At 47.0% G+C, this 23,167-nt stretch overlaps 1 protein-coding gene across 5 annotated transcripts; it reads left to right on the plus strand.

Moving 5' to 3' along the window:
• Window positions 1–258: 258 nt before the first annotated feature.
• znf644b (zinc finger protein 644b) lies at window positions 259–22,961 on the plus strand. Of its 5 annotated transcripts, none has more exons than XM_081718059.1 (8): window positions 260–475; window positions 6,439–6,485; window positions 13,569–14,234; window positions 15,059–17,722; window positions 17,827–18,390; window positions 21,122–21,247; window positions 21,344–21,449; window positions 21,564–22,961. In XM_081718059.1, exons 4-8 carry the CDS (start codon window positions 15,073–15,075, stop codon window positions 21,757–21,759), a joined length of 3,642 nt encoding a protein of 1,213 aa, XP_081574185.1. In that variant the 5' UTR covers window positions 260–475; window positions 6,439–6,485; window positions 13,569–14,234; window positions 15,059–15,072; the 3' UTR covers window positions 21,760–22,961. The 5 variants fall into 5 exon arrangements, with proteins under 5 accessions (XP_081574187.1, XP_081574185.1, XP_026882146.3 ...); XM_081718060.1 differs by having other exon boundaries at window positions 442–475; window positions 13,572–14,234; XM_027026345.3 differs by lacking the exon at window positions 13,569–14,234.
• Window positions 22,962–23,167: the final 206 nt, after the last annotated feature.

A 23,167-nucleotide genomic window follows, 5' to 3' on the forward strand; every position in this document is an offset into this window, starting at 1 on the left:
TTCTCTCCTCATTTCATTCCCTAATTATGAACATATTGCGTTGTGTACCGATATTCAGTGGGCCACTACGTCCATGTGTGGGACACTAGCTCCAGGACAAGACATTTCCAGCCTTAACAGCAACTTGCTCCAAGAATTTTTATAGCGTGTTTTTGGAATAATCCATATTCCGAGTAGGGGTCCAGTTTTCCAAACGCAAGACCGCCGCTGTTAATTATAGCGTACCGCACGCATGCACATAACAGAGGCACATAACCCGACACCGCGTGTTTTGCGTTCGTTTGCAACGCGTGGCGTCGTCCAGAGACGTCCTAACCTTCACGCGCACGTACCGGACATCCCTCTTAAGAGTTTTAGTTTAACCTGCAGGATTTTAGGCAAAATGGCGACAGTGTGATGGACGGGAGGCGAAATCGTGCAGCAATCGCATGGCACGACAAACCTGCCGTTTGTTACCCGCCGGAACGTCGCAAAGGTAGGTTTACTACGCGGCCGCTCGCGCCCTCCCTTCTCGACTCGATATTTCGGCGTGTTGGGTGTTGACAGCGTGGTTGTGCCATGCACGAGCTCGCGGACGCGGCTGTGCGGCGGGAGCAAAGGCAGACCCGGCGCCCAGTGCCTAACCCGGCGCGCGCGGATCTCCTCCTCCGTGTGCGTAATGGGAGCTCACGCGCATAACGCCGCGCCCGTGCTGCGGATCACTCCAGTGGCATCTCTCAAATAACGTCGCGTGCTGCTGCATTAAGAAAAGTTGCGTTGTTTCTGCAAGTCAGCACACTTTACGGCGTTTGTCGCCCCCTCCCCCTCCCCCTCCCCCTCCCCTCCTCTCCTTTTCCCGGAACTTGACGCTTTATCCGCTTTTACAAGGCTCGTGTCAGACTCTACCCAAAGCCGTGTCAGTCACGGTGGAGCTCGAGCCGTTTCCCGGTGGCAGCGCGCGTCCCTTCCCGTCTGTCGGGTCGGGATTTGACACTTCAAGCACGTAAACGAGCGACGTGCAGGAAGTCGCTAACAATCCAGATCGGTCTCGGTTGGTGCGGCGCGTTCTCTCTTCCAGAGCATTTGTAACGGCGAATATTCTGCGATTTGATCATTAACCCCCCCCCGCCGACTAAACGGATTTGCACGTTCCCTAGTTGAGCGTTTTAAAAGTAACGTTCTCAACTTTTCCACTGTCCTTAAAGATTGGAAGCAAATGTGCGCCCCCAAAGCAGCCTGCCACAAAAGCCTGACCGAGAATGAATGTAGGCCTACCGTAGTCAGACTGCAGTGGCCTCACTTAGGCCTACAGGCGCTCGACCCAGATGCTGCAGCCCTGCACGGTGCCTTTCTACAAGGCGGTGTATTCGTAGACCTGCAGTGCATTCAGAGACTGCTTCAACTGCTGTCCTGGTTCGGATTTGTCATTCAGTAGCTGGATGTGAGAGCCACTAATTGGCCATGTCTTTCTGCAGCCTCAGCTACTTGGTAAATTGCGTTTTTCTTGTTTGCTTTCTGTCTTTCTGTTTGTATATCTGTATGTTTGTATGTCTGTGTGCCTGCCTGTCGGTTTGTGTGTGTGTGTGTGTGTGTGCGCGCGCGCCTGTCTGTTAGTCGATCAGTCTGTCTCTGTCTGTGTGCCTGTCTGTTTGTGTCTGTCTGTCTGTCAGACTCTGTACCTCTGTGTGTCTGTCTGACTCTCCTTCCACAACACTTTTCAGTGTTCAACAATGCTGAAAGTATTTATTGGAAAAACATTTCCATGTCAGATTCACATGGCTCCATCCTCAGTCACGCTCTTCTGTTCCGCTTTTTCTACCACTCGTTCCTTAGTCCACACCTGTAATGGCACATAACGTGTATAAAAAGGGTGTTTATGCTACTGAATATGGCAACAATTTGTCACATCACATTTCAGTGTTACTGAACTTTGTAGTTACAGTGTAGTAACACTGTATAACAGGACAGTGATACTAGCGTAATGGTGAACATAGTATCCGTGCATACAGTGTAAGTGCAGAGTGTAATTGGTGGTGTGATGTGTAATATTACCTTTAATATATTCAACTACACAGATCCTTTCATCCTTGTTATCTTGTTGTTATATTTTTGAACAGGTTATAGAGGCCTAATACACCTCATTAAACTGTGAGGAAAAGGATTATGTAAATTCCCCTACTAGAAAAATCTGTGGTTGCCAGATAGAGTAAATGACTGGCTTATACACAAAGCCATGCATGCTAAAATGACCTGGCAACAAAAAGACAGACTAACAAGCTAAGACTAAAATTGGATTTTTTGCTGTATTTTCTGATACATACGGTTTAATGGAGGATAAAAACAGGTAAGATGCCGATAATGAGGCTTGATCTGATCGTGTGTGTCAGGGGAGGTGCAGTGTAGCATTCTGGGAAAGTAGTGCTGATTGGATTGAGTGGCACCTCTGTGATAAATCCTTACCTCACTGACATCACCCAACTTCACCTGTCGGTTTGGATTTTAGACGTTTGTGTAAACCAGCACAGTCTCTAGAGCTGCCTGTGAAAAGAAAGCTCACGATTTCAGACGTATGAAGAACACTAAAATTCAACGATGAGTCTGGGTGGGAAGAACTTCACCAGCAGTCAAAGACAGAAATATCCAGAACTGAAAACACCTCAGCTACCACCCTAGACTCCAGGAAACATTTCGCAGATATCTTCGGCAACGGAATTCTGTAACGCTGTTAAGTCTGTCATTACCATCAAGACCGAAAAGCCAGATTACTATAAAAATTAGATTTGTCTGCAAATCTGGGGAAAGTTTCATGGACAGATGAAATTATGATAATCTACCTGTGTGAAAGCAAAATAAAGCATACAGATTTCTCCAGACATTTCAAGTAGTTTCATTATACAGACACAAAACACATTGCCAGGGCAACTAAAGTGTTCAAGTACAGTGGAAGAATAGAAGTGTTGTGGACCAAGTCAGTCTCCCAGTTTATATCAGTAACGCACTGTAGAGACAAAAACCGATGTCCAACAGACATCCTGCTCTCCACCACACACAGAAGAACAGGCAGTGGGTGCAGAGAAGACCAGGTCGCTCAATGCAAGACTAGACAAAGCAAAACTAGGGGACTGAAGTGATTCCAGGGAGACGTTGATGGTAGTTAATGAATGCAATGCATAGGAACCAACTTCTAATTACAGTAATGGATCTATCAGAGGCATTACATTTTCATTCCTGTCACATGAAGGTGACTTTGCTTGGTGGGAATGCCATTCTTGACAATCTCTGTCCCAGTCTGAAGTCTGGAGTTGCTTCATTTTAAAGAGCTTTTTTAAAGATGCATTTGTAGCCAGTTCTGCGTGTAGCAGGTAGAGAGGTGAAGACTGACACACGGATACGACACTTTGTGTAGACGTTATCCAGGTTCACGTGCAGGACGCTGGTGTCCCCTTTTGGCTGATCGTTGGCTGCTTTCAGTGTTTCTTCCTTATTCATTCTTAGGTTTTTTTTCCTCTGTCACATTTCTCTTTGACTTGCTCACAGCAGCTATGGTAAAAAGTGTAAATAAGTGTATAGGAGGGTTGCCTCTGTGTCTGTGGAACTCAGCATTGTCAAATCGTGCCCTCTGGACCGTGCAGCCCCTGATTGGCTAACATGTCGCATAGCAACGGGCCAGAGAGGGGACGCCATCGAATACCTTTGTTATGATTGCACTTGGCACAGCTGGGACTTGAATCTGAATCCTGGCATTATATTTCATATCTTGACTGATATGCATTGCTTTTACGATCCATGCCCTCTGGGCCTTGGTGTGATAAAAAAAATATATATATCGGAAGCATTCTCGAATATTCTGGAATCAAAGACTTGAACCTTCCTCGTTCCCTCGTACCCCTCCTCGCCGCTGACAGGTGCTCCAGTGCCGATCTCCTCAGCCTCACACACTCCGAGCCGGCAGCATAGCGTACAGACAGGCTGTCAGTTGCCATGAGGTCTGTTCTGATCCAGCCAGCCGGGGGAGGCGCGTGGAGCGACTGCACAGGTGGATTCAGTTCGGCCAAAGTTTTGAGGCCGATCTTCGAGTGTCTGCTGGGGAGAGCCTCATGACATGCTTGTTCCGTCATGTGACCCGATATCGGGAAAATTCAAACAAAACTTTACTGATATCCTGACCGGGTGTAATTAAGCACAGCAAGGGTCATTAATGAAACATCCTGACCCGGTACCGTCCAACTGAAATGACGACGTATTGTTTTTTGGGTACGATGTTAAGCAGAACAGGATGTTATTGTGATTTCTTTAATGTTGAGAGATGTCTTGTAGCATTGGCTGCTTTTCAAGGTCACTCACACCTCTCCTACACACACATGATCCTGCTCACACACACACACTCCTCTCCTACACACACATGATCCTGCTCACACACACACACTCCTCTCCTACACACACATGATCCCACTCACACACACACACTCCTCTCCTACACACACGTTCTCTTCTCATAGACACATGCAGTCCTCTGTCTCTCTCACACACACACACCCTCCTTTCATACACACACGGACATCTCTCTCTTGCTCTCTCTCTCTGTCACACACACACACACACACACACACACACACAAATCGTTTGAAAATGGTACAAAATGCTGCTGCTAGATTGCTCACAGAAATAAGAGCATGTTTGTCTGTTATTAGCATCCCTCCATGGGCTGCCAGTACACTTCAGAGTCCAGTTCACGGTACCCGTATTGGTACAGAAGGCCTGGCAGGGTTTAGCACTGCTGTGTGTCAGAGTCAGTTGAACTTGTTTTACATTCCAGGCCCATGGACTTGGCTGGAGTCTAAAGGGGAACACGCGTTTGCTATAGGACCTCCCAAACTTTGCAATAATCAGAATAATCTACTTATGGAGCTTCGGTCTGCACCTTCTGTCTTCCGCCTCAGTTAACCATAACTGATCTCTAGGCCTGCGTGTTTCTAGTATGTGAGGTGTTTGCTCTTATACCGGCGCTTTGTTTGTGTTTTTGTGTGTGTGTTGCATGTTTTATGTTTTATTTGTTTTATTGTGTTATTAATATCATTTTAATGTTGCATTTGTTCAGCACTTTGGTCTTAAAATGTGCTATATAAATAAATTACTATTACTACAATCACCCCTCTCATATATGCACATACACACACGCATTCCTCTCATACACACACGTGTACCCCCTCACACACACACACACACACTCACACACACACACACACATACACACACACATGCATTCCTCTCATACACACGTGTACCCCCTCACACACACACACACACACACACACACACACATACATACACACACACACACACACACACACACACACACACACACACACACACACACACACACACATACACACACACACACACACACACACACACACACACATGCCCAGGGCCCCCAGTCCCTTGCAGCAGACGGTTTCCAACACATCACTGAACCAGTGAAACTACTGGCCAGTTTTCCCCAAATTCTTGACTCCAAAGGTCAGACATTTGTGATGAACCACACAGGTGGAGTGAACGCACTGCTGGAGTGTACCATATGATACAGCACACTGCTGGAGTGCGCACACTGCTGGAGTGTACAGGGTGACGAAGCACACTGCTGGAGTGCGCACACTGCTGGAGTGCGCACACTGCTGGAGTGTACAGGGTGACGAAGCACACTGCTGGAGTGCACACACTGCTGGAGTGTACCATATGATAAAGCACACTACTGGAATGCACGAACTGCTGGAGTGTACAGTGTGATAAAGGACACTGCTGGAGTGCGCAGTGTGACTAGGCGAGTGAGCTGTCGTTGGCCCTCTCTGTCTCCCGTCTCTCTGTGCTATTAATGATGACACTAGGGAGCAGCTTAATGGGAGTACGCCAGCCAGAATTAGCAACCCCGCAGAACTGCAGCCGGGCAGGAGAGATATTTCAGTAAGCTGTGATCCAGCCAGAACACAGAGACCTCTATAAGTCTATTAGAAGCCCCGGGGGAGTCGGGTCCTGTCCTCCAGTCTACACACCACCCCTTAGTTCCTCACTCCGACTGATTCAACCTTCTGCCTACAGCACCCAAGGGTGTACAAGTGATGCCTTCTCTTCTCAATACTACTTCGGCTGAAGGAGTTTAAATGTTGGGTTTTTTCCCCTTCGGAGTGCACTAGGTATAGGTGTGTTAAGGGACTCATTTACACATCAGTGTTAATTCATACTGAGCGCAGGTTAAATTATTTTTGCAAGAGTATCGTCGCAGGGACGGTGAGGAATGTTTATGATGCAATAGCTTGCGGGGCCTATATTTAGGTTTGCTGTTCAAGGACAGGACAGGGCTGGTGTGCACATCCCCCTACCCCCTTTCAGTTCCATATTTTCTTGTTGCCCGAGCAAGAATCCTAAAGTCACAATAATGGGTTTTGTTTTTCTCACTCGCAGGCTGGTGTTGGAACATCTTGACGGTGCCCATGTTTGGGATCACGTTGGTAAGACTCATTTCTGTTCATCCTTTCATCCAAACCTTTATCTATTCATGCAGTCATTTATTTATTTTCAAGTCAAATGTGTGTTTGAGTATAGTGTGAGGAGAGATGAAGGTACAGCGTTAATAGGATAAATACGACAGATGTTGTGTTATTGTCGGTGGGTTAACTTTGCATGTATCCAGTATGTAGCAATCTATTGTTATATCTTTGTGCGACTGTACACATTGCCAGGCAAGCATGTGTTTGTTTGTGTGTGTGTGTGTGTGTGTGTGTGTGTGTGTGTGTGTGTGTGATGTGATTTGGCGGCGTGTCTCAACACTGCTGTGTTACTATAGCTGGGTGTGATCAGCAGTCAGACAAAATCAGAGCTGTCAGTTACACATGTCAGGGACTCCTCATCTCCTCCTGTCAGCCTGGAAACTTGGCAACCTCGTCATGGCAACCTTCGTCTCCTTCTGGCATACAAAACCAAAAGACACCAAAAGGGGACTTGTGGTATCATTTTTGGGTACGCAAAAGTGACAGCATCATTTTGTGTAATTGGACCATGATCTGTGACCTCCTTTATAGGGCAGGCAAGCTGAGATGATGCATAGAAATGTGTGTTATGTTTCAAGACCCGTTTCTCCATAGCTTGTCCTTGGACCCGTGCCATGGTTATAATTTAATAGAAGGGCGTCTGCCCCCAGCTGACTGCTGCATTCTTATTTCCAGAATACGCACGGCAAGCTCTATCTTTACCTTAACATCCCAGATCCCTCTGTCACGCTTGTGGTTAATGGGTAACAGGTTTCCTCACCTGATGAGGCAGGCGTGAATAAGGTGCATCGACATGTCCCTGTAGCAATCACTTATCTGCACGTGAATAAGCAAATGGGAAGGTTTCCTTAATTAAACCCTTAATTATGGGAATTACACAACACACAAAACCTCACACCTCCTCTCCAAAGCTGTAGACGCACACAATCAATTTAGCTACAGCTTCTGAAGTGAAAAGCTGTCGTTGTTGGATGCACCACTAGGGGGCAGAATTTGATCATCAACTCTTTTTTTTTCGCCGTCAGATGGTTGTTGAATATAAACAAAGTGATTTGAATGTTCCTCTTTCTACAAATTCGTTATTAAAACAAAGGGAAATTTGCGAATTTATTCCTTGAAAGTTGTTTTTTGTATGTGTGTATGGTAGGCATTGTAGATTGGGATGATGTACGTTAACAAACGACTGAATGAATGAATGAATGAATGAATGAATGAATGAATGAATGAATGAATGAATGAATGAATGCATGCATGCATGCATGAATATCAAAGCCACATCAGGGGTAAACGCAGCACTGCAACTATTTATGAAGGAAAATGCAAGTTGTGCAGTTTATTTTCTAAATTAATCAACATCTTTTATAGTCGATCATACCTATATTTTAAAAAGCCAACCTGCACACCACAAGACAGATAAACAAACCATCTTAATTAATTACAACACGCCCATCATACTAACATGACCACGAGCGAAGGTAATTTAACGTGGGTGTTAAAGAGCATAGTTCTCCGTACAGATTACGATAGATTAAGAATAAGTTTGTACATGCTCTGTAAGACCGGAGACCGCAGGGGAAACGGGCCGTTTATAAGGTCTCACACGACACTGCGCGATCAATAGGACCAAGGCTGCGAGGATGTCGGATCTCATTCATCACTAATTAACCAAAATTAAACCCGCCGTTTCTATCGGCTGGAAAGGGCAAAGGTAAAGTTTGCCTCTGATTTAACTGTCAAACTGCCCCACCCCCAATGATGGAATCCAGTGATTTCAGAATAAAAATGTGGTTTGAATTGAGCATCCTAATACATTTACATTTACCTATTTGAAGGCGTTTAACTTTGTTGTATAGCGATGGTACTAGTCACCTGATACTATGCAAAGAGATGTCAGTTGTATATGTTTTAACATAACTCGTAAAATACGTATATTCGGTTTTTAATTTGGGTTTCGTACGCGACATGCCAGGCCGCTTGTTGGGGTATCGGAACTTGTCTTGTTAAATGCAGTTGTAACGCCATCTGTTGGCCAAGAGTGGTAGTGAACCAAGAGGAAAAAATATATAAAAAAAAACCTAAAAAATAAATAAAAAATATATTTTTAAAAAAATATATAAAGAAATTTAAAGAAAGGATATGAAGAAAACATTCGAGTTACCAAATAGACAACATCTTAAGTCACTAGCATTTAAATATTGTATTTAAATCTGACTTGACGTTGCCCTAGACTTTATTTTTAAACAAAAAGATTACATTTTATAATTCAGCATTAAAACAGTGTTACTATTAAATGAGCTGATAATCATGTTTTTTTAGTATTGTATTTGAAGTAGAAGCTTTAACTAAACTCAAAGATTAAAGTGCTTCTATGTGATTCCCCCCAAGTCTTGGAAACTGAAAATAGTTTAAGCATCGACATCAGTGTTATTTGTCTTCACTGTCGTGTTTGTCTGCTTTGAAAATTAACTGTGTAGTTTTAACAAATTTCCATCAGCTTATCCTGCCGTGGAGTGGCCCTCTCAGACTCATATCTGCGTGCAATGAATACAATACAAATAACCAAAAGAAAAACCACAAGATAGCGCTTTATCCCCAACAAATCAAAGGGACATTTTGATCCTCTTTGATTCGGTCAGCTGCGTGTTGATCTCGGGCGTTATGCATCGCTAACGTGTTTAATCACCCTCCGGACGGACTAATGACCTCACACGCTACAGAACTTCACGCAGGCCCGGGAGGTGCGTGCACGGGGAGAGAAGCCCCGCACCCCCTCACCCCTTCATCCCCTCTCACACTGATAAAATCATATTAATTGGAATGTGGAAAGTCCTTCTCTCTCCTTTGTATACATTTAACATTACACTCATTAGCTTCCCGCCGCCTCCCGACCGCCACCTCCTTCGCAGCCTGCCCCGGCTCTCCTGGGAGGCGCTTTGCATGTCTCTACGAGGCCTCCCCCAGGGTTACCGGGAAACCCTGCCCCTCCGCCGTGGAACAGCCCCTCTGTTCAGACGTTTTAGGGCTCCCGTGATCGCGGGCTGTGCCGGTGTTAATGAGCGCCTCGCGCGCGGCTCCGCCCCCCTCGTCCTGCTTTAATGGATGCCATTGACAAACAGCGTTGAATAATAAGACGGTGATGGTTTTTTAATATCCTCGGGGACTCTGCATGGAGAGGTACCCTGCGCGGCGCCCTGGGAGACCCTGCGCCGCTGGGATCCGGGGCTTTGTGTGTGTGTGTGTGTGTGTGTGTGTGGGGGGGGGGGGTGTTTTTGATCACTACCAGGCTGGAGGTCAGTGTGACTGGCTTTGAAGGGTTTAATAGTTTGCGTGCTGACATGACTGATTTAACACGGCGCAGTCCGGGTGCCGCGCGTGCCTTTGACACGTGCAGTGTTTGCTCAAGCTCGGCTGAGGAAAGTACGCTCGCGGTTAACGTCGTTAATTAGAGGTCCTCTCCACCCTAATTGAACTCCCATGCACTGTTTAACATGGCGCACGTCGTCGCTGGCACTTCACGCTACATTTTAATGAAAGCTAATAAGCGACGTTTCCCTGCAGATACCTGAAGCTTGTGACATTTCTCTAAACGTGCCGGCGGCCCGATCCCGCGCACGGTTTGGGAGCGAGCGTTGACACCGACCCGCTTTCATCTGATGGGTCACGTGTTCTGCTGCAAAGCGACACTAACAAAGTTGGGTTTTTTTTTCTTTTTCTTCTTCATGTAGTGCAAGTTTAGACAGGTGTTGGAGAGCACATCCTCGATCACACGGACGGCGGTCCCCCCGGCAGTTACCGCACAAAGCCAGTAAGCATCACGTCTAATAAAGGAAAACATCCAGACTAAACATCGAGCCCTACAACTAAATAAGGAACAGGTGGCATGAAGCAGGCCGTGCACTCCAGTACCCTTGGAGATGTATTTCTCGTCGCGTGTCTCATGCATATTAAACACATGGCAAACAGCGATCAGCGTGAATTTTTCCAGGTTCAATAGACACGCCACTACTTTTTAAAAGTAACACGATGATGCAATAGCCGTCTTGAGAAGGGTTTTTGATTGTGTGTGAGAGAGAGATTTGACGTCCAGATGCAGACTACTTGAGACAAGACACTAATTTTAGGTCCTGTTTGCTTCTGCAACTCTCCTGTTCAACGTGAGAGTACACTCATTAAAACGGTCACATGCCCAAGAAACCCCAGACCTGCCAAAATATTTTGCTCTTCTTTCTCTCTCTCTCACGCTCTCACTCTCACTCTCTCTCTTTCTTCCTCATTCTCTCTCTCTCTCTCTCTCTCTCTCTGCTGGCTCACTCCTCCCTTTTAAGAAAAAGAGAGGGAAGTTTTAAACTATCCAAGCCTTTGGGTTAATCCTCATCAGACATCTCTCTCTTAATCCTTTTAATTTTGAAAGGTATTGTTTAAGGCATCAAAGTTGATATGGTTTAATCCCTGCTCTCCGGCAGCGGGCTGGCGCGGCGCTAATCTACTGCCCGCCACGGAAAATCCTCCTGCAGGATGAGACTGCGCAGGCTTCCTGTGAACTCGCCGTTTGAAGTCGCGTACCTGCCGCCGAGCACGACTCCCATCTTAACCCCAACTGTCACTTGCAGCACGTCCCCTTTTATCAGACACGGTGTTGACTCTCCCCCTTTTCACCGTGAGGCGCCACCCTTAACCGCTCGTCCGCCGCACTCATCTCACTCCGGCCTGGAATTTTAGGGAAGGGGGCCTGGCGTCTGCGGGCAGCCGAGACGTGGAGGCGGGAAAGGTGCTCGTTGGATTTTAATTTGCCGTTATCGAGAAGCTGCGACGGCCTTTTGTTTTCTGAGCACAGGGCTAAAATTCCGTGGCCTTTTTTTGTTTTTCGGGATGCACTCACACTGCTGTAACGTTGCATCAGCACGGCCTTTGCTAGCTGCCCTGGGAAAACGCTTCCTCTCCCTGCGGTGCCACCCAGGACACTTGAGTTGTCAGCCTTGCTTTCCGGATAAGCGCTTGTTTTGTTTGAGGTAGCTTTCTTTCGGAGGAGCCGCTCTAAGCTGGCGCCTCCGGAGCTCCGAGCGTGGAACGTAATGAAACGGGGTTATTTCTGAGCTCGGACAAGCGCTTGGGAAAACTTTCCTGACAGCACACTGTGGGAGACAGCATGTTTCGTATATTCTTGCTTTGGTAGCCTACCCTTGATGTCATTTTGCAACTAGTAAAAATGGTTGCAACTTACACAGAGCTTTCTAAAGCAGGAACTTGTCCATCCCATTGACAGCGCCAACCTTTACGTGCACTGAAGGACCTTTCTGTACATTAACAGAAGGCTTTCAGAATGATCTACACACGTTTCAGAACCAGACCCATAAATGCACTGAGTTGCCTGCTAGCAGGCTGGACAGAGAAACCGAGAGGAACTTTGCTTTTATCACCGTTGGCGTTGTAAGCGGCGTTGCACAAGTTCCCTCTCAGAAAGTGAAATGTTCGGCCACGCCAGACCAAGCCAGGGTTTGATTATTTGAGAGAACAGCAAGAGGAACGTTTGTGTTCCTGCGGTGTAAGAGCAGGGTGAGCGAGAGATAACGGCGAATGAGGAATACTCCTGTAAAAATGCTCGTACGCATCTCTCGATTCTGTCAGACTTGGGCTGTATGATCCTGGGATGTGTTCCTCTCGTCATCCTCACTCGTCCTTGCGCAGACAGACAGGTGTAAGCTGAACCCAGCCCTGCTGTCTGCCTGCATTTCTGAGAGAGAGAGAGAGAGAGAGAGAGAGAGAGAGAGAGAGAGAGAGAGAGAGAGAGAGAGAGAGAGAGAGAGAGAGAGAGAGAGAGAGAGAGAGAGAGAGAGAGAGAGAGAGAGAGAGAGAGAGAGAGAGAGAGAGCGAGCGAGAGAGCGAGCGAGCGCATTTCCGCTCAAAGGTGTCGGACTGAATGGGCACCTGTTTGACTCCTGCTTGCTGGTGAGAGGAGGCTCACATTATGTCAAATAAATCAATAATCTCCATTATCTGAGGAAGCTTTACTTCTCAGCTGAATGCTCCCCATGTTGTTGTTGTTGTTTTTGTTTTTTCTACCATGTGGAAGAGAGAGAGAAGACATAGAGAAGGAAATGGCTGCTCATTTTGGCAGAATGAGCTACAGATCTACACTGACAGAACTGGCCTGACTGGTCTGACTGACTGGACCCAGTCGCACCCACTTAACTCTCCACCCAGTTTAGTGACCCTTGTTCCAGTCAGAGGAAGAGGAACATTGGTACAGATGCACCTAACTATGGAGCTTTTCATCAAAACATTGTTCTTACCCACATCTTTAACTCAGTCGTCTTTATTATTTCGTTCTTATGTGTCTGTGTAACTCACTCTGAATTGCCGCAAAGTACTGTCCAAATAAGCTTACCTTGACTGCCTTGTCTTACCTTCACAATGACACCTCTGACAGCTCCACCCTCTACCGCGCAGGTCTAGAAACAGTACTGTACCGTAGAGCTCTAGAAACTGTACCCTTACCGCGCAGGTCTAGAAACAGTACTGTACCGTAGAGCTCTAGAAACTGTACCCTTACCGCGCAGGTCTAGAAACAGTACTGTACCGTAGAGCTCTAGAAACTGTACCCTTACCGCGCAGGTCTAGAAACAGTACTGTACCGTAGAGCTCTAGAAACTGTACCCTTACCGCGCAGGTCTAGAAACAGTACTGTACCGCAGAGTTCTAGAAACTGTATTAATTTGGTAAATTAATTAATACTACTAATTAATTAATTAATTAATTAATTAATTAATAAATAATGCTCCTCTTTGCCCATTAATGTAATTTTTATTTGTAATTATTATTTATATGTGTATTCCAGTCTCAAGTGTGTGTGCGTGTGTGAGTGTGTGTGTTTTTACAGAATAAGTAGGAAGAAAAGAAATAAAGTTTATAAGGCAAAGTGGAGAATAGCTGCTAGTTCATATTCTCTTATGGTTAATAAATATATCCAGGAAAAGTTTAGCGTCGCGTATTGCAGAATAATGTGTAATGATAATATGCAATTATCGCCTCTGATGTTTTTTTCAGCAGTAACCTCAAGATGAGGTGTAACTTAAGTGTTGGAGCACAGACTGCTGGAGTGAGAGCAGGAGGCAGAAGGCACGCTGACGTGTGTGTCACGCAAGTGTTAAGCGCTCTTTTACTTGTGCAGTTAATTTAGACAGATCACAATGGGATCTCTTCTGATTCACCGCTGTTTGTGCCTTCGTTACCGAGCATTTCCAAAGAAAGAAGGAGAGAGGAAGAGGAGACATTCGCTTCAGACAGATCCCTGTGTAGGGTGAAGAGTAATATAAGATCCTAATCCCTGTAAATAGCTTCCAGCCAAGCAAAGTCGGCCTTTTAAAATTGATTAAACGAAGCAAATGGAAGCGAATGAATTTTTAAAAGACGCATTGCGGTTGAGCCATGTTTGTTATGTACGGAACAGATCGGTGCGTAAGCTGGTATCTAATGAGGCCTGTAAATTTAACGCTGAAATCATATTCTGATGGCTTTGCCACCCTGCTGTTCGGGGGGCTTGCCGTGAAGTTTGCTTTAAATGTGAATCGTCTGTTCCCCCTTTCGTAAGCCCATCACACCCGAACAGATGGGGAGAATATGGCGCCGGGAAGGTTTACCTCGGAGGTGGTAACAGTGAAGCCACTCATTAACACTGAATTTACCACTTCGTTAGCGATGCTGCTTCCTGCTGTGAGTACCCAGTGCTACATGTCACATCCTCAGAGCATACGTTTAGTCTGGCAGGGACACAGCACGTCTTAGCCCCTTTAAGGACCGGACAAAAGCGAGGCGCGCTTCCAACCTGCAGAGTTTTTCAAAAATCCGGGATGGTCGACAAGCTTCCAGATGTAAACCGATAGTTTGTTGTCATTCATTTTAAGGTGCAAGCCAGCGACCGGCCACATTCAACACTTGCCAGTGTCACTTTCTTTTTAGTCTATCGGTCTGTTTTTGGGGGCTGTGTGTGTGTGTGTGTGTGTGGACGTGTGGATGCGCGTGTTTGTGTGTGTGTGTGTGTCTGGTTGCCCTGGTGCATGTGTGCCAATTTGTCAGTATTCAAGCAACAGCGGTCTCGTGCTGGGATGCGCTTTGGCACCATCAGAGAGTGCTAAGACAGAATAATATGATCTCACTGGAGGTGTACTTTGTTCCCATGGAAATTGGTCAATTTTAGGAACTGGCTGAGAACTTTAGTGGGAGAAACAGGAAGGTCAGATCCCAGAGGTGCATTCACATAATTAAGCTCTCTCACCAGTGTTTCCAGGGCTAACAGCAGGGTGTGCCGCGAATAGACGTGGCGGCAGTGGGTGTAGAAGCTCGTGGCGCTTTATAAAAATAATGGCCTTCACATTTTGTCCGGGCGAGGAAATTAGAAGTCTCCGTGCGATAGAAAACGGCTATTTTTGCATGATCGAAAGGTTACAGTTTTTAAGGTTTTGCTTTGGTGTTCAGTGCATTATTATTACTTAACTGATGCTATAATGGATGTGTTTGATGCTGGCCGTATTTTGTAGATGGTGCTTGTGTCATGGCAGCCGTGAGGGACAGCGCAGCGGAAACGAGTGTGGTGGGCTCCGATGAAGATCACGTTGCTTCCACCAATAACAACAGCAGGGCGAGACCACTGGAGGACTCTGCTTTGGCCAGCCACCAAAGCCTTTTAAATGGGGCCCAGCCAAACCCATTTATCCACGACGGCATCCCGGCTGCCCCCTGCCCAGACGATTCATTGCCTCCAGGAGCACCTGTTAATGGACCTGCTTCACACCGTCCCTCAGAAGAGTCCCCCGTCCCCAACAAAGACCCGCCGCCTTGGCCCAGGACAGGCACCAGCCCTCAGGGTTTAGGGCCTCCCAGTGAGCTTCCATCAGACACTCGGCAAACACCAGAAGGGTACGCTCTGGAAGCGACGCGCACGCGAGCCTCGTCCGAGTCGGACGCCAGCGACAGCGACACGCTCGCAGGGGGTGATGTGGACAACAGGCTGGTCGGCAGTTCGGGGGCAAGAGAGCCGGCTTCTTGGTGGGAGGTCGACTCGGAGTCGTCGGAAAGCTCGTCGGATGACCGCGAGGGCACGAACGGGGGCCTCCAGGAGAAGTTCATACGCTTCCTATTTAAAAGTAGGGTGGTTGGGGGTGGGGCAGAAAAGGGACGCACGGAGCTGGAGGGCCCTCCACCCGCTGACCAGAGGCGGAGGAAGCAGAAAACGCGCAGGACGGAAAGGACACCGGCCGAGGAGGAAGGCAGCAGCCGCGCGTCCCTTTCTGACGGGGACTCGGATTTTGACGCGTCCGTTAACGAAGGACGTGCCAGGAGGACGAGAAGGCCGGAAGGTTTGGGAATGCGGGCAGGTTCGCGGCTGGGCGGTTCCCGCGGCACGGCAGCCTTTGCGAAGGAGCTCGTTCTGAGCGAGGGTGCGGGCGTAGATGGGGTGCGGGCAGGCGGCCCCCCGGGGGGCAGAGCTGCGCCATTAAAGAGGAGACTTGAAACTGGCACGGAGCTGGAGCCCTCGTTTTCCCAGTGCACGAAGTGCGACGTTACTTTCAAGGAGAAGGGGCATCTGCATAGGCATGTGATGTATCATTTAGAAAGGCAGGGAAACCGCCCACGCACCTTTATATGCCGAGAGTGTGGGCGTTCGTTCTGTGAGCATTCCTCCCTGCAGAAACATGCGCTGATCCACCAGGCGCAGAGGGAGAAGCTGATGGAGGAGATTAAAGGTCTGATGGACGCGGGAGACGAGGACCCAGAAGCCCAGCTGCGGTGCTCACCGCGAGCCTTCGCCACCGCATGCCCTGAAAAGTTCGTTCGACACACCAGGACGCTCCGGAAGGTTGACCGACATAGCACAGCCCGCTGGCGAGCGGCCCACCGAGGCAAATCCATACAATCGTTTGACACGTTCCTGTGTAAAATCTGCACATTTAGGACCAAGAATAGGAATGTTTTGAGAAGGCACTCGGCACTTGTTCACGGGCAGCCTTTTTCTGATCACAAACTTCAGTCGCACGACATGGTGACTGACCGCGCAAGGTCTGCATATGACCAGGACACGTTACCAGGCGAGCTGGAAGCGGAAGGCTGGCCTCCACTTTTGCTAAAGCCAAAGTTTCTCAAAGAGCCGGAAAACCGGAGAACAGCAGGGTTATCTGTCTGGTCCAATGGCCTTTCTGACCTCTATGTGAGAGAGGAAGATGCACACAAATCCTGTAAAGGGTTGAGTTCCCCACTGATCAAGTGGAGCTTTGGCAGCTTAGCAAACAACCTGTCACCATCTTCCCTGAGATGTGACAATCCAAGTAAATTATCTCTGCCTACAGAGAGAATAGACGCGACAACAGGTCTCGCATACGTCGAAGAGGACACTCGAGAATATGAAAGTTCTGTCTCCGAACAGAGGACCAAGTATCTCACCGGCTTTGATGTGCAAGTTATGGCCGAGGCTGCCGTCTATGGCAAAAAATCGCATCTGAACCACGTCACCTCTAATGGCCCCAGACAGCCCCCAGCCAGAGGTGACACAGCATCGTTGGCTCACAGAAAAAGCCTAAAATCTCCCTCCAAAAGAAAAATGTCCATTCCTTACCACAACACTTTTCCAGTTTTACCGAAACACGAACCGGCGTCTCCAGACTCTGACTCTGACTCCCCGAAGGGGGGCGGCTACGATGACGCAAATAATGTCGACCGCACTAATGATGCTAATCCGGCTCATGACGTTGATTACCACGCTGTCACCATGGCAACCACTTCGGACCACTATGCCCAACACGGGTTCCCATTTAAGACAGAAGACAGCCGCGACTCCGCCGATTGGGCGGGTCACGATAGCAACGCGGAAGACGATGACGAGATACACACGATCGTGGTGAAAGAGGAGAGCGTCAGGAGCAAAGTGGGTGGGCGCGCTACGGAGTCTGCTCACCGCAACCACGTCTGCGCTTACACGGGCTTCCCTGCCTGCTCTGTGTTTGAGATCGACCGCAAGTCCTGTCCATATTGTCCTGCTGTGTTTGAGTCAGGGGTCGGCTTGTCCAATCACGTGAGAGGACACCTGCACAGGATGGGGCTGAGTTATGAAGCTCGTCACATGCTGTCACCTGAGCAGGTGGCCAGCCAGGACCGCCAGCCCCGAATCCGCAGAAGAGTCCCCTCCATGTGCAAAAGAAACAAGAGAGGTGATTAAAAACAAACAGCTTGTACCATAAGAAAAATGAACTCCCATTGATTTGGTAATTATTCTGAGTGGTAATAATTGCTTGCCCTTTTTTTTCTTTTACAGCGGACAAACCAGAGTCACAAACCGAACACACTTGCCCTCTGTGTCTGGGCTGGTTTGACACGAAGACCGGTCTGTCCAATCACGTGCGGGGTCACTTGAAGCGGATCGGGAAGCCGATCTCCGGCATCAGCAAGTCTCCCCTCTGCATCCTCACGGAGCTCCTCCAGGATGAAGAGGAGCGCCGGAACGTTCTCTGCTCTCTCGACGACAGGCCCCACCTCTCCAGGCCGTTCATTTCCCAGAAGTTTGTTGGCAGCGAGGGCCTGTTCCTGACACCCGCCGGCGTTCCCGTGAAGGTCCAGCGCTCCCTCGCCCTCTCGCCTGAACTGGGCCGTCTGCCCTCCGCAGACAGCAAGAGGAGGAAGAGGAGTGTGGAGGAGGCGCGTGGCGTCGGAGAGGCCCCGTCGAGCACTTTAGTCGACCTCCTTATGAGAAGGAGGTTGGAGCAGGAGCTGAGGGTCCCGGAGCGCTCCGAGGCAGCCAGGACCCGATTGGTCAGCCCCAGGTCCAAGAGCACACCCCCTGAAGAGCGTCACAAGGAGCTGGGCTCCACCTGTAGCCCAGGTGAGGAACCTGCAAGCTCTCACCTGCGACCATCATAACTCGCCTACTTTATGATGACCGGTAGCCAAGAATACAGGAATAGCAATACTAATGTTAATACTAATACTAATACCAAGTCTAATACTAATTCTTATAGCAATAGGCATTGCAGAATGTTGAATCCTCTTCAGTTTTTATATATGATCAAATACATACACCAGAGTCACTTGTTAAAATTCATCTCTAAAATAATAATGTTGAGACTTCCATGTTTAATGATGAATATAATGATGGAATATTATTTGAGGTTTATTACATTTATTGGCCAAATGGCTTTTGCCCATTAACATCCGTTAGTGTTTTAGTGTAGCACAGGTAGTGGCAGCGCCGGAGTTACATTTGGACTGTGGTGCTCCTCACAAGTGAAGCGGCCTGAGCGACGCGCTCGCGCTCAATTCACCGCGCTCGCTCGCTTCCTTTTTCCTCTCTCTCGGATAAAAATGTAAAGCAGTGAATAATTACAGCCTCGTGCGTCTACCAACGCGGGTCTAACGAGTGAGGTGACAGGAGTTTCCTCCATTTTTAGAAGATAACCAAACAAGATCAGATTACATGACGTGGACTTCGTCTGGAGAAGAAGTGGAATTTCTCAGGCCCATTTGCATCTTATTGTTCAAAATTTGCAAAGAAAACTGCTTCTTCCTCTAGTTAAGGGTCTAGTTAATAATATTCTGCATAATATGTAAGTAGAACACAGTCTTTTCCAACTTGGAACAGCTAGACTGTATATTGACCAAAGCTGACTGCACACCATATCAAGCAAAAGAGCTGCAGTTCTATTTTCCACATATGTGTGTCTCGTTCAACAGCATTGCTTTATATGTTTTCCATTAAAAATACTGTTTGATGTGAGCTTTATTAGCTATAGGTAAAGTGTATGAGGATGGGCCTTGAAGTCTACAGAAATCTTTCTGCCTCGTGCCTGCCGGTTTTAATGAGAGTACAGTTCCGCTGTAAGGAAAAGAGCCTGTGTTTGTCAGACAGCTGGGTGTGTGATGTGTCTTGTTTCTATTGATGTGGAATCAAAGTGCGCGAGCTCAGCCGTGACAGACAGGTGACGGCTAAAGTCGTGTGACACGTTAGAAAAATCTGGGTCACAGATGATCATCAGGCGTCATTTACTCCTGCAACACGGCCGTTAACGTGTAAGTACGGAGCACTGGTGGCAGTGGAAAGTTCGTGTCGGCACTAATCTGAGAAACGTAGTTAGAATGACCCAAGGGACGCTCGTCCTGATGATAGATTTGAAAGCGAAACCTGCTTTCATGGCTTTTTGCGTGTGTTGTCAGTATTTACAGCTGCTCACGTTCAACTGGCCAATTTCTCTCATAAATATGGCGGAAACGTCGCTCTTTGTAAACCACCGGTGGTCTCCTCGCCACCATGAAGCCATTGGGGGGGGAGGGACTAGCAGAGTGTGTAGTGTGTGTGTGTGGGGGGGGAAAGTTTGCCACGCACTGAATTATTGTAGCGTGTGTAAGGAGAATGAGTGCCACCCAAAACGGGTTTGAAATTCAAACGTAAACATCCTTGCATTCTTTGACGTGATGTTGGAAATGTTTGCACACGAGCTCATGCCCCATTAGTAAGAGAAGTGCCAATGAAGGGTTAAAAATCACATCCCTTTGTTCAGGATTTTGTCAGGAGGCCTGTTTTTATTTCATGTGTGCCACTGGCTCGATGGTTCAGTCAGAGTCATTTTGTTGTTAAGTTCATTACTGTCTGTTCCGCCTGATTGTAATGCTTGAAGGCATCGACAGGCATGTCAGGAAATTCAAACTCATCCTTAGATCTGTAGAAATTTGAAGCCTTAAACCTTAAACCAAATATTCTCTGAGTCGTGTCAGTGGTTTTTAGCTGACGTCTTTTGGATTTTAATCACCCCAGATAGTGACAAGGAGGGAAAAAATATTTGTGCTTTAAGATATTTAGATAATTAATTGCGACATCTGTTCATCTGTTGCATGTAATTGTCAGTAAAACAATTCACAGGTCATTTATAACCTTTGGTGTCTTGTCGTGGAATAACAAGCCTGAGTAGCAGATGTTTTGTGCATTTGGTGTGAAACGATTGAAGTTGTTGCAGTTTTCATGCAACATTCCCTCCATCTTTATTTGTATTTATTTCATCATGTGCATCCATCCATCCATCCATTCATCCGTTTTTTCCGTCTGTTGATGCAGTAAGATGTCTGTTTACAAAATAGCAGGTGAATATGTAGTAGATATCTCAGTGAGTCCTGCGTGACAGGCACACCGCATCCTGATCACTCTTATAGGTGGTCTAATTCAGCGTGTCACATCTCAGCAAGAGCAAAATGATTTGTGAACATTTTCATTCTTTACCTGTCAAAACAAAACTAAACCGTGTGGAGTGTATGTTGATCAACTTTGTTCTCAACAATGCACAATGATACAAGATCTGACAGCAGATGCAGTGAGACACTGAGGGAATCAGTTTTACTGTGTTCAGACTGGTGATGTGCTCGGAACGTTGCCCTTAAATACTCACACACGCACACATGCATGTGCACACACCCAATTATACACCCACAATTATACACAACATGGTAAAACTTTGTTTATATAAGACATCATACAAAGACTGTATTTGAGTGAATATTTAAGTAGGTTAAGATGGCTCTTAATTAATGCTCATTGAGTTTGTCTTTTTTTTTTTTTTTTTTTGCAGAGAAGTTTGAAATAAATAAGAAAATTTGCATCCACTGCAATGCAACTTTCCACAGTGCTGTCAGTCTGTCCAATCACCTCCGAGCGTACGCACGGCGGAAAAGACTGGCCATGCTGGACGGGACACGTGCGTCCTTCATACGTTTTATCACGGCCTTTACACACACAGACTTCGTGGCAGTCGACGTGTTTTGGAGTGTTAACGAGGCTCTGTGTTTCGCAGCATATGACTGTAACCAGAAGCGGTCACGATCGCGGCCCGGGCCAAAGAGGAAAGCCTTCTCGACTCCATGCACGGCCTCTGACGTGACCTACACTCTGGCCTGCAGGTATTTCACCCGTCACACGCTGCCTGGCACGGGTCACGTGCACTTTCTCCTCTTCTCATCTGCACCTGTCTCTTCTCTCTCTCCTCTTCATTCTTTCATGTCCCCTCCCCAAAGGTTCTGCGATCTGGTCTTCCAGGGGCCGCAGTCTGTACAGGAAGACTGGGTTAAACACCTGCAAAGGCACTTAATGCACACCAGCGTCCCGGGCACGGGCGTGGGTATGGTGGAGGTAACGGCAGTGTGTGAGGACCTGGCTGATCCCTCCCTGGAAATGGTTCCTCTCACTACGCTCACTCAGGAGTTCTTCTAAACCTCGTTTACACATCTGCTCCACACACCTTACTGCTCAGCCGAACATGTACATACACAGAGATCGTGTAAAAGAACATATTCTATATAAACTGAGAGTACAGAAAGTAAATCTAAAATTATACATACATACATTCATACATACATACCAACACACACACACACACATATAGATGTAGAGATATTGAAAGAGAGATCAGAATATAATGCACATGGATCATTTATTCTTATTTTTATATCTTCCTGTCTTCGATTTGGCATGCCACTGAAGGCACATGCAAATTTGGTCAGTGATGCATTGGTGAAGTAAACCGATTTTTGTACTGACACAAATAGTTGCGGGACAAAGATGTGTGACCTGTTTTTAAACAACAGCTTCTACAGCTGCCGTTCATTTCCTATCATAGGACATTTCCTGTCTGTCCTTATGTAACCTCAGCAACATCAAAAGGGGCTCCGGACATCCGGATGTCTGCAGATTTTAACCTTTTTAAAGACATTCTTAGCAACTGTAAACTCTTCAAAGTGGATATTTTTCCAAACCGACAAGTAGACAATTGAAGAACATGCTTGATCCCGAATAACAACAACAACAACAACAACAACAATAATAATAATAATAATAATAATAATGCAATACCCAGTTTTGATATAAGATCATTTACGATGCTTGGATGTGTCGGAAGCACACTGTTCTGCTACTCTGCTGCACACTGCAGAACCTCCCGTAGAGACTGTTCCACTCTTAGGTAAGTTTGAAGTCAACTTTTAACGGGTGTCTTCATTTAGTCGTCGTTTTTGATGGTGCTCATGTCTTAGACGTGCCACTCAGAAAGTTTATATTTGTGTCTCTGGGTGACGCAGTCTGCTAGCCAGTCCCTGCGTTGGGGTGTGTGGGGAGTTTCCATGCGTCAATCGTCCTGCAACAAACACAACGATTTGCAGATGTTTTTATACCTGCCCTTTTACTTGGTATATTTTGGTTAATTAGGGCCGTGCTGGCCGGATGCAAAACGAAACGGTGGCTGCTTTTAAGATCCCCGAGACAAATCCATATAGAACTCGCAGAGATGAAACTGTGGGACGAGTTTGTACCATGTGAGTAGTTTGAAAGATCTGAGGTCTGTTCAACGCCGCATTGCCAAGAATTCAACTATATACTCTTCTATCCTATACACAAACAATAAATTAAAATGTCATGTGTGTAGATTTGCATTTTTCCCCCATTCTATTGTATGGTTTTTAAGCATTTTATGCAAGTTTTTTGTATGTCATCTCCTTGTGGATCAACTCCGCTAGCAAAACAAAAGCAGACTGTTATGTAATCGGTAATGACCTTCCGTCTAGCTGGCTGGCGCTGCCAGATCCAGCATGAGACGCTTGTCCAGCACCGTTCGCTGGTCAACCCC

This window comes from Electrophorus electricus, chromosome 7 (genome assembly GCF_041902795.1).
Source record: "Electrophorus electricus isolate QZ-2024a chromosome 7, ASM4190279v1, whole genome shotgun sequence".
NCBI lineage: Eukaryota > Metazoa > Chordata > Actinopteri > Gymnotiformes > Gymnotidae > Electrophorus > Electrophorus electricus.

Excerpts from the sequence above, each read along its gene's own strand:
- znf644b (XM_027026345.3), top strand. The coding sequence starts at position 429 with ATGGCACGACAAACCTGCCGTTTGTTACCCGCCGGAACGTCGCAAAG. Across the intron at positions 476-6,438 it reads CCCGCCGGAACGTCGCAAAG|GCTGGTGTTGGAACATCTTG; the intron begins GTAGGTTTACTA and ends TCTCACTCGCAG. Across the intron at positions 6,486-15,058 it reads CCATGTTTGGGATCACGTTG|ATGGTGCTTGTGTCATGGCA; the intron begins GTAAGACTCATT and ends CGTATTTTGTAG.